General features: G+C 56.6%; 1 protein-coding gene across 1 annotated transcript; it reads left to right on the plus strand.

Annotated features, from left to right (window-relative positions):
• The first annotated feature begins 3,485 nt into the window (after nucleotides 1–3,485).
• ING2 (inhibitor of growth family member 2) lies at nucleotides 3,486–10,410 on the plus strand. The gene is made up of 2 exons (XM_056114068.1): nucleotides 3,486–3,852; nucleotides 9,422–10,410. The coding sequence occupies exons 1-2, from the start codon at nucleotides 3,669–3,671 to the stop codon at nucleotides 10,090–10,092; spliced, it is 855 nt and encodes a 284-aa protein (XP_055970043.1). The 5' UTR covers nucleotides 3,486–3,668; the 3' UTR covers nucleotides 10,093–10,410.
• The last annotated feature ends 421 nt before the right edge of the window (nucleotides 10,411–10,831 follow it).

Consider the following 10,831-nt stretch of genomic DNA (forward strand, 5'->3'; position numbering starts at 1 on the left):
AAGCGGCTGGGAAACAACCCAGGTCAGTAATAATCAAGTTTTGTGTGGAAGCCATGGCGAGTCCCTCCCTGCCACCCCCCCAATCTGAGCCCTCAGCTCTCACAGGTGACCATCCCACCCAGGCAGAAGCCTTTAACAAACTTTTTTTTTCTCTTTTTTGGGTCATACCCGGCGATGCACAGGGGTTACTCCTGGCTTTGCACTCAGGAATTACTCCTGGCAGTGCTCAGGGTACCATAAGGGATGCTGGGAATCGAACCCGTGTCGGCCGCGTGTAAGGCAAATGCCCTACCCTCTGTGCTATTGCTCCAGCCCTGCCTTTGACAAACTTAACATAAATTCACTGTCACTGTCCTCCCATTGTTCATCGATTTTGCTCGAGCTGGCCAGTAACGTCTCCATTTTGAGACTTCTTGTTACTGTGTTTGGCATATCGAATATGTCATGGGTAGCTTGCCAGGCTTTGCTGTGCGGGCGAGATACTCTTGGTAGCTTGCCGGGCTCTCTGAGAGGGGCGGAGGAATCGAACCCGGCTTGGCTGGGCTGGTTGCCCGCAAGGCAAATGCCCTACCGCTGAGCTTAAGAACAAGAAAAACCCTTGTGTGGGTCTGAGCAATAGTACAGTGTGTAAGACATTTACCCTGCTCCTGGCTAGCCCTGGTTCCATTCCTGTCCACCCCGCCCCCCCCCACCCCCAAGCCCCAGCTAGGGCGTTCCCACCTCCCACTCAGAGTAAGGAGCGAGCCCTGAGTGCTGCTGGCTGTGACTCCCCAATCTAAACAATTTTTTAAAAAAGGAATAAAAGAAAAACACCTGTTTGAAATAACTCACATCCAGACCACATCGAGGCAAGCTGGGAGATGGCTGTGCGGAGCTGTCGCCTCCCGAACAGAAGTGATGCTAGTGGGGATGCACCAAGGTTTGCCCCTTTCTAGTCCCGTCTTCCTCTTCCTGGGCTCAGGGGGCCCCCGGGAGGGAGTTCGCAGGTGCTCCACACTCTCCGAGAGATCAGAGTAGAACTCAGAGCTCTGTTGAGGCAGATGCTGGAATGACCAGTAATAAAGCTTCTGACAAAGACTTCAAGAGGCAAAGGTTGGTTCAAATTTATGTCAACATAGTATGATTCAGAGGAAAAGGTATAGTGAATAATGCAGAATACTCCCCTTGACCCCCCATTCAGAAATCTACTGCAGATATATATAGAATTTTTGTTGTTGTTTGGGGGGCCATACCAGGGATGCTCAGGGGTTATTCCTGGCTCTGTACTCAGGAATTACTCCTGGTGGTGCCTACAGGATGCCGGGGCTCAAAGCTAGGTAGACTGCATGCTCGACAAATGCCCCCCCAACCCCCTGACCATTGTTCTGGTCCCTAGAGAATTTTTTTTGGGGGGAGGGGCATACCCAGCAGTTCTCAGGTATTATTCCTGGTTCTGTACTCAGGGATCACTCCTGGGGAGCTTAGGGGACATTATGGGGTGTTAGGGATTGAATTTAGGTCAACCACATGTAAGGTAAGTGTATTATCTACTGTATTATCTCTCAGACCCATTTTTTTTTTATTCCCTGGTTCTACTTAATTTTTTCTTTGACATTTTCGCTGGGATTTACAAAGCGAATAGTAAGGGAGTTGCAGTCAGCTCCAAGCCCAGCACCGTGGTTGCCACATCCAGGCATCACTGATCCCTACTTCCTTCCCTCTTCCCACCCAGCTACTTAGTGAAGTTTGGGCATCACATACTCCCAGCAGTGCTGGCAGGCTTCTCCTGGCTTTTTGCTGGGCAGGGGGAGTGCGGGTCAGTCCCAGCACTATTCCTGATAAAACAGAGGTCAGCTGCGATGCAAGGCCAACAGATACTGAATTCTTAACGGGCATGGTGTTTGGACAAGATCTCCGGCAGCCGCACCTGACAGGTGAAGGGATGGCCGGGAAATCCCTGTCGCTTCCTTAGAAACACATTCCAGTGTGCAGCCGGCCTGGACTTCACAAGAGAGGTCAGAACCCCCGGGATGATTTACAAAGCGATTAATAAGGCAGTTCCAGGCTGTCAGCTCCAAGCCCAACACTGTTGCCCCGACGCCTGCTTCCTTCTCTCTTTCCACCCAGCTACTTAGTGAAGTTTTAAATTAAAATTAAAAAATTTATTATTATTATTTTTTACTGGCATCACATACACCTAGCAGCGTTCGCCGGCTTTCCTGGAGAGTTTTTCTTTTTGCTTTTTGCAATCGAACATTCCTCCTCCAGATCGAGATCTAGAGTTCTCGGAGGAGGTCGGAGGCCAGCGGGAGGAACAGCTGCTTTCCCACCTGCACGAAGTAGCGTAGCGCCCCCCTCCCACCCTCCACGCCCCCCAAACAGGTGCACCCCGGCTGCAGAGCCAGCGGGAGCGCAAGGCCGAGGCGGCACGGGCCGGGCCAGACCCTGGGGTTCATGCCTGCCCCCCAGGCGGGTGTGCTTCCCGGGGTGCTGCACCCCGCACCCCTCCCCGCTCGGGGACCCCCTCCCTGCCTTTGGGAAACGCTAACTGCTCCGCAGCCGAGCGCAGGGAGGGGAACTCCTGGGCGGGGCCCCCGCGACCCAGGCCCCGACCCCCGCCGGGCGCAGCTTCGGCGAACACTGGGGCTCGGTGGCCGTGTCCTCCTCCGTCCCGCACCCCCCCCAGTGGACCTCTCAGGTGGCCACGCTGTGACCCCCGGAAGAAGTAGCGTGCCCAGGGCTTTGCACCAACCCGCGGGCCGGGCGCACGCGGCCTCCACTGACCCCGGGCTTGCACGAGGCCCGGACGACCGGGGGATCCTGGAGGCCGGGCGGGCGCACCGGGGTCTTCCCGAGACGCCCCCCGCGCCCCCCATGCCGCCGCGCATGCCGGGAGCCGCGCTCGCGAGCGCCGGGCAGCGCCCACCCCGCCGGGCCGCCGGGCCCCCAGCAGCGGCCGGAGGCTCGCGAGGGGCCGCGCTCGATCCACCGGACGGGAACGTCTCGGTAACGCGGGGGCGCCGGGAACCAGGTCCAGGGTCCGCCCTCCGCAGGGCGCTGGGCGGCAGGAAGGAGGCGGCCGCCGCCGCTGCCCGGCCGCGCTCGGCCAGGGAGCCGAGCGCGGCCGGGCTTGACAGCGCCGTCCCTTTAAGAGGGGGCGTGGCCTGGCTGCCGTTTGCCCGCCCCCGCGCCCTCCCCCGGGGGCCGTGAGCTGACCGACCAATCGCGCGGTCGGCGGAGGGAAGGCGGGAGAATGCGAACCCCGCGGCCGGGCGGTGGGGGCGGGGCCCGGGCCTTATTAGGAGCGAGGCCCGCGCAGGCGCAGAGGCGGCCGCGGCGGGGCGGGGCGACGCTCCGACCCCGGCACGGAGCGGGGCTCGGGAGGCGAGCGGACCGCAGAGGGGCTGCCCATGGGGCTCGGGGCGGCGAGCCGGCGCGGGTAGCGCCCGGGTCCCCCGAGGGCGGGGTGGGGGGCTTTCCCGCGGCGTGAGTCCTGGGGCGGGCGGGGAGAGGCGGAGGCAGCCGGGCTGTGGCCCCGCCCCGGGGCTGGTCGCCGCGGGGGCGGGGAGCGAGCGCCGCCTCGGGAGGGAGCCGAGGTCGGGGGCCGTGGGCGCTGCGGGGCCGCGGGGGCCGCGGCGGGCGGTGCATGTGCGACCGCTGGATGCGGCGGCGGCGGCGGCGGCGGCAGGATGTTGGGGCAGCAACAGCAGCAGCAGCAGCAGCAGCTCTACCCGTCGGCCGCGCTCCTGAGCGGGGAGCGCAGCCGGCTGCTCACCTGCTACGTGCAGGACTACCTGGAGTGCGTGGAGTCGCTGCCCCACGACATGCAGCGGAACGTGTCGGTGCTGCGGGAGCTGGACAACAAGTATCAAGGTGAGGTGAGAGCGGGGGGCGCGGGGGCACCCCACCCCGCGGGCGGGCGGTGCGGCTCCCCGCGCCGCGCCGCTGACAGCCAACCCCGAGCGCCCCTCCGGAGCGGCTGGCGGCCGCGGAGCGGGCCGAGCGCGGGTCTGGACACCCGCGACGGGGGTGGGGGGCTCGGACACGGGGGGCTCCGTGCGGCGGCGGCGGCGGCCCCCACTGCAGAGCCCGCGGCTGCAGCCGGGGCGGCGGGGAATCAGCCATTTTAAGCCGCGAGCATTTGTTCCGGCGCCCGCGCGCCCCGCCGGCCTGGCCGGGAGCAGCGGGGCCGGCCTCCCGCGGCTCCCGGGGGGCCTGTCCCCCCCCGCTCCGTCCCCCCGTCCCGGGGCCCCCCACCCCCGGAGAGCAGATGCACTGGAACGTGCGGGGGGAGGGGGCGAGGACGGGCGACGCGGGCGGACTCCGGTGCGTGTGTGGCTGGGGGAGCCCTGCTCGGGGCTCGGGCTGCGGGCCCGGGGAATGGCCGAGTCCGTGTCCCCCGGTCTCTGTCCCGGTCTCTCTGGTCCCGCCCCGGGGAAAGTTCGGGGCCCCGCCGCCCGCTCCGTCCGTCCAAGGGTTAAAAGGGGAGGGGTCCCCGCGGGAAGGAAGAGGGGCGTGAGTGCGGCGGGGCGGGGCCGGGGTCTGACGTCACGCGGGGCGGGGCCGCGCGCGCTCCCGCCCGCCGGGAAAGATGGCTGCCCGGCGCGCGCTGGTCGCCCGGGCCCGAGGCGCCGTGGGGCCTGGTGGGGGGTGGGGGGAAGAGTGTGTGAGTGAGTGTCTGCGTGTGTGTGTCTGTTGGGAACTCATCGCCCACCCCGGCCAGTCACTCAAGTCACGACCAGGACGCCGCCCCTGGGATCGTCGCCCACTCGGGCTCCGCGCAGGTTCCGGGCTGCGTCACTTCCGGGCCCGGGCGGCAGTGGGCCGGTTGCCCGGGCAACCGCGGGCGTCCCTTAACCCCTGGGGCCCCTCGGGCCGCGGGGCGCTGGGGGAGCACCCCGGGGTCAGCCCTTCCGGCGGAACCTTCGCGTTTACCCCCTCCCCCCCCCCCGCCTCCTACCCCCACCCTCTGTCGGGGGGCTCCACTTTCCTCTGCCCGACGCAGAGGAGTTGGCCTGGGGGGGACGGGGTGTCCGTTTTGCATCCACTGACCCTGGATCCAGGGATGGATCCGACTGCGAGCCTGGCTCACGCTGTCCGGAGTGGACAGAGATAAACCGGCTGTGCCCGACCCAGCTTCTCGAGACGAGTACCTGGACCCCCGTTCTGTGTGGTTTCTAATTAGCCCGTTGCAGGGGTGACCTGTGCTGACCGGTGGCATGTGGGCACATTCATGACTGTAGTTATTAACGCTGTGTTTTCTGCCCCCATGCACGTCTGATTTGATCTGTTGGGGGAATAGAATCAATACCGGTTGCTCACCGTCTCAGTGCTCGTGCCAGGTCCAGAACGTGGTCTCGTGTCACCCTCCCTGTCACCCCGAGGAGGTCAAAATTCATTTTACAGAGAAAGGTACACAGAGCTAATTCCTGCGGAGAGCTGGGTGGACTGTATTTGGCTGACAACCAGCTTCCTTGCAGCTGCAGGTAGTAGGGGACGTCTCTGAAGTGTGGGGCCTGGCAGTACAGGATAGGATGCCCAGGAGGCTGACCTAGCCTAGTTCCAGCCCGGGCACCCCATCTGCTTCCCCCAGCCCTCAGGAAGCATCTGATCACTGCCGGGTGTGTCCCCCGCAGGAAAAAAGTATGCTTAACCAAGTTTCTGTCCAATATAGCTCTCCTAGGGCATTTTCCACAGACAAGAGGCATTAACCAACTATAATCTTAAGCTGGCGTGCGTGTGTGTGCGCGTGTGTGCTGGACGTGACTTGTTCAGGTTTCTCATACATGTTTGCCTTCACAAAAGTTAAGCTTTTTCTTTCTTTTTTTAAAGCTTTTTGGGTCACACTGGGCAGTGCTCAGGGGTTACACCTGCCTCTGCATTCAGGAATTAGTCCTGGCTGTGCTCTGGGGACCATATGGGATGTGGGGAGACCAAGCCCTGGTGAGCCCCGAGCAAGACAAATGCCCTCCCCGCTTTTACTATCGCTCCCGCCCCAGCTCTTTCTGTTTGTAACTTTTCGTTCAAACCGGGGAGGAACCTTCAGTACCAGCGATATCTGAGGCCGTGGCTTACTAGAGTTGTTGTAGTAACCCTAGTAAAATGCGAAAGAGTCCTTAGACAGATTTTTTTTCCTTTTTGTTATATTTATTTATTGAATCACTGTGGGAAGAGTTACAAAGCTCTCAGGTTTAAGTCTCGGTCGTGTAATGATCAAACACCTTTTCCTTCACCAGTACTTATTTTTCACCACCAGGAACCCCAATAAACCCCCCTCCCACCCCTCTCAATGCCTGTGAGGCAGATGATTTCTACTTAACTCTCTCTCTACTTTGGTTACATTCATTATTTCAACAAAAGATGCACCATTATTGTCCTTAAACAGATTGAGCAATGTCAAAATGGTGCTTAGTTTCATGGGAAAGGTAACAATAATCCAGTTTTCACTTTTTATTCACAAAACTCAGCTTTAACAGATTTAAGATTTTGTTTCATATGCTCCTTTGTTCAGACATCATAATTTGCTTCTTTGCTAGTTCTTGCATAGTTCCTATCTTTGAATCTTACAGTACCAGGTTAAGCTGTATAAATTACCCAGGCACCGACACATCCTATCTCTTGAGACACGTAGAAGTCACTGAAGGGGCACTGGAGAGGTCTCGGCAGGAGGCCCTGCTTACGTTCCCAGCACTTCATGGCCCCCCAAAGCAGCATCCAGAACATCATCTCCCCCCCCACCACCAGTTTTTTTCTTTTAAGAATCTTAAAGTTAACCTTAAAAGTTTTTAAAATAAAGAAGGAAACAAAACTTGGTTCTCTCTGACTGGGGAGTTTCTTTCTCTTCTGTTTTCCAATAAACTTCTCTATTTTCTGAAAAATAAAATAAATTTCACAGTTGAATGAAGTAGCCTATGATTCAATAATAAGAGATGCGTAAATGTTATTCTAGTGTACTTATTCCTAAATAACCGTTGAACTGAAATTGAACAATTTTAAGTGCCTTCCACATGGCCCGGTGAAAAGTGCTTCCGTTCAGAGGCAGAAGGCAGAGTCTGGAAAAGTTTCGCCTCAGGAACTTGTTTGTCACACCCAGAAGTGACTTATTTTTGCAGTTGCTGTGGGATTTAAATGAATGAATTCTTATCCTGTAGAAGGGGCTCTGTAGGTTTTCTTTCCACGTTCTTAAATACGTGAATTTTTATCTCACGTATAAATGTTCTTGTCTATTTCATTCGATTCTAACTCCCATTTATTAAACATAGAATATTTGGAATAGTCTTTTATCTTTTGTTGCTTTCTAAGAAATCTTGACTTTGAGGTCACGCTTATAGTCAAGTGCTCAAGGGCTAGTCCCACCTACTCCTTGGGGGCCGCTCCCTGGGGTGCTTGGAACCATGTTGTACCTGAGTGCAGCCCAGTGCCTCCTGCATGCAAACCTACATTCAACTGATTGAGCTGTTGTTCTGGCCAGACTATTTCATAGTTTGTTTTGGGGGCCACACCAGGTCATGCTCACTTCTCCTGGCTCAGGGATCGCTGCTGGCCGTGCTCAGGGGACCCGGATGTGGACTGAGCTGGGGTGGGCCACGTTCAAGGCAGTGAGGCATGCGCCATCTCCGGCTTGTCTCTCCAGCCCCATTTCTTAACCCTCAGCTTTCCTGTTTCTGAATGGAACATGGATCGTGTTTATGTTTTTCCTGGAGCAAAATTAGCTTCTTTAAGAAACCCACTTACCTGCGTGGGCAAATGGGCTAGATCGTGAACTCTTCCCAAATGCCCGGCAGCAGTGAGGGGTCTGAAACCGGGTAAGTCTTGGTCAGGAATCCTGGGTGAGACAGATTTCCAGGGGCGATATGTACGTTTCCCTAAGAGGAGGGGCTGAAGGGGGTCTTGAGCATGTGTATCCACTTTACCTTGTCTGCACACAGCCTGGGATGTGGTACGTGTGGACTGACTTCTCTTCCGATCCTTAGAGGAACGCTAGCAGGGGAAAACTGGCATTCCGTGTGGTGTGATACATAAGTTAATTTTGTTTGTTCCCCTTTCCGGAAGGTAGCCAGTTTCCTAGGAATAATTAAAACGACAACAATAAAAAACAAAACAAAACAGTCTTTGACTATCAGGTGGGTTTCAAGTACATTTTCATGACATCTGAAACTCTGTTCAGATTTTCATAGACCTTTTAGTGATTCCCCCATTTTAATTTTTGTTTTGGGTTAAGTGGTGCTCAGGACTTACTCCTGGCTCTGTGTTCAGATCACTCCTGGCAGGGCTCAGGGGACCACACAGGGCCCCAGTTGGGTGCATGCCAGGCAAGCACCTTAACCCCTGTCCTACCTCTCCAGGACCCGCCCTGTTACTGTCGAACGTCCAGATTAGCAGTCTGAAAAGCTTTGAAGTAGCTGCCCAGTTATCTCTGAAAGTTGGGCAAAATCCAGCTACCTCCATGACTAATACCGTGGAAGTGAAGCTGCCGCTACTGTGGTGGCTAAGGATGCCCAGGGCTCTGGTCTGTCAGTGAGGCCTTGTGTCCGTCTGGACTCGCGCATCTAACCCTGATGCAGTGACCGAGTCGATCCTTCAGGATTATAATGCAGTGCCAGGATTAAAGGGGCTCAGGAGTCCTGGAACCTCAGTGTTTGTCAGCTGAGGCCCAGTGGGTCGTGTGACAAACAGTGTTGTTCTGGGGGTGACTGAGGGACTGGCGATGAAGGCCCCGCATGATGGCACCGCTCAGTGAAACAAGCCACGTGTCTTGTGTCCTTTCAGATAGTAGGTTGATGAGTACCAGCATTAGTGTTTATTGCTTACTGGAGCGTGTGGTCTTTGTATGGGAAATAATGGTTGTTTTATTTTGTCTTTAATATTGGGACTAGAGGGGCCAGAGAAATAATAAGGCTGTTTGCTTTGTACACGATTGACCCGGGTTTGATTGCCGGCACCCAATAGCACCCATAGGTCCAGGAGTGATCTCTAAGCACAGAGTCCTGTGCACTGTTAGGTGTGGCCAAAATACCACCTGCCCTCTCCGAACCCCGCAAAAAAAGAAATAAACAGATACAATAAGAATATTCTGCCTTTCTCTGGAATCCTTCCCTAGGACACTTGTTCCTAGACCTGAGAGCTTTCCTGCATTCCTTTCCCTTCCACTGAAGAATCTTTTCTTTAAAAAAAAAAATCAATAAATGGGGTCAGAGCTCATTCTGTGAGTTGAGCCCAGGCTCCGCGTGCCGGAGGCCCTGGGTTCGATCCCAACACCACAGTCTCAGAAGCATCACAGGGAGCAACCAGCAGCCTCTGTTCACCCCTCAGCTATGCTCAGTGGAGCCTTAAACAACCCCCGGGGCCCCCCAAAGGCAGTTACACAAACTGGCCAAAAGTCTGACTTTTATGGCTTGAGGTACGTGGGCTCGCACGCAATGACGTTCTGATTCCTTTCCAGAAACATTAAAAGAAATCGATGACGTCTATGAAAAATACAAGAAAGAAGATGATACCACCCAGAAGAAGCGGCTCCAGCAGCACCTGCAGCGGGCGCTGATCAACAGCCAGGAACTGGGCGACGAGAAGATCCAGATCGTCACGCAGATGCTGGAGCTGGTGGAGAACCGGGCGCGGCAGATGGAGCTGCACTCGCAGTGCTTCCAGGACCCCTCAGAGGGCGAGCGGGCCGGCGACAAGGCCAAGCTGGACGCGGGCCAGCCAGAACGCTCCTCGCGGCGGCCCCGCCGGCAGCGGACCAGCGAGAGCCGCGACCTGTGCCACCTGACCAACGGCATCGAGGACTGTGACGACCAGCCCCCCAAGGAGAAGAAGTCCAAATCCGCCAAGAAAAAGAAGCGCTCCAAGGCCAAGCAGGAGCGGGAGGCGTCGCCCGTGGAGTTTGCCATCGACCCCAACGAGCCCACGTACTGCTTATGCAACCAAGTGTCCTACGGGGAGATGATCGGCTGCGACAACGAGCAGTGCCCCATTGAGTGGTTCCACTTCTCGTGCGTGTCGCTGACCTACAAACCAAAGGGGAAATGGTACTGCCCGAAGTGCAGGGGGGACAATGAGAAAACGATGGACAAAAGTACTGAAAAGATCAAAAAGGACCGGAGGTCGAGGTAGTAGCGGCCGTCCCGCCGGCAGGGTTGCTTTGTCTTTTATATAATTCTTTTCAGGATTCACTTTGAGAAAATGTTTTAGGGTAAATGCATAAGACTATGCAATACTTTTTAATCATTAGTATTAACGGCGTATTAAAGGTTGTTGTACTTTGTCTGTGCCCTTAATTTTCTGCACTGAAAGAACAGATATTTGAAACCAGGCAGTCTTCGGAGCACGTGAGGTCAGAGGAGCAGGGAACGACAACAGGGTGGCGAGGATGCCCCGAAACTCCTTCATGAACCAGGTCCACTTCATTCTCCCTGAAAAACTGCAGCACTAGTGGATGGGGGTGTGGGGGGGAGGAACCAAAGTTCTGCTTTAAGTTGAACCAGCTCACAAAGGTTAAGGTACACTTGGGGTTGTGGGTGGAGCGTGACCCTGGCTGATGTGGATTTCGAGATTGTCCCCTGCAAAGCCTCTTTCTCCCTAACCCGGCTTGTTCCTCACGGGTCCTCCAGGAATCGGAAAAACTCTTGAGAACAGCAGGGGCTCCGTGTGGACTAGTGTGTCCTTACAGAGCGCGTGTCCTTACAGAGCACGTGCCCCTGGCGTGGCGCATGCCCCTCTCTGCTGCCCAGGGCATCCTGTTCCGGTGCTTGCTAAGGAGCCCCTGTTTCGTTCTCAGGACAGTGAAGGGTCCTAGGCACACCACACATGCCGCCATTGACTTCTGGGGGCAAAATCGAAGTCTCGAGGTAGA

The sequence above is a fragment of the Sorex fumeus genome, unplaced genomic scaffold (assembly GCF_029834395.1).
Source record: "Sorex fumeus unplaced genomic scaffold, SorFum_2.1 ptg000024l, whole genome shotgun sequence".
In the NCBI taxonomy this organism is placed as follows: Eukaryota; Metazoa; Chordata; class Mammalia; order Eulipotyphla; family Soricidae; genus Sorex; species Sorex fumeus.

What these genes read in the sequence shown, in the direction of transcription:
- ING2 (XM_056114068.1), top strand. Translation starts at nt 3,669, where the DNA reads ATGTTGGGGCAGCAACAGCAGCAGCAGCAGCAGCAGCTCTACCCGTCG. An exon ending in GCTGGACAACAAGTATCAAG is followed by an intron (nt 3,853 to 9,421) that starts GTGAGGTGAGAG and finishes ATTCCTTTCCAG; the next exon opens with AAACATTAAAAGAAATCGAT.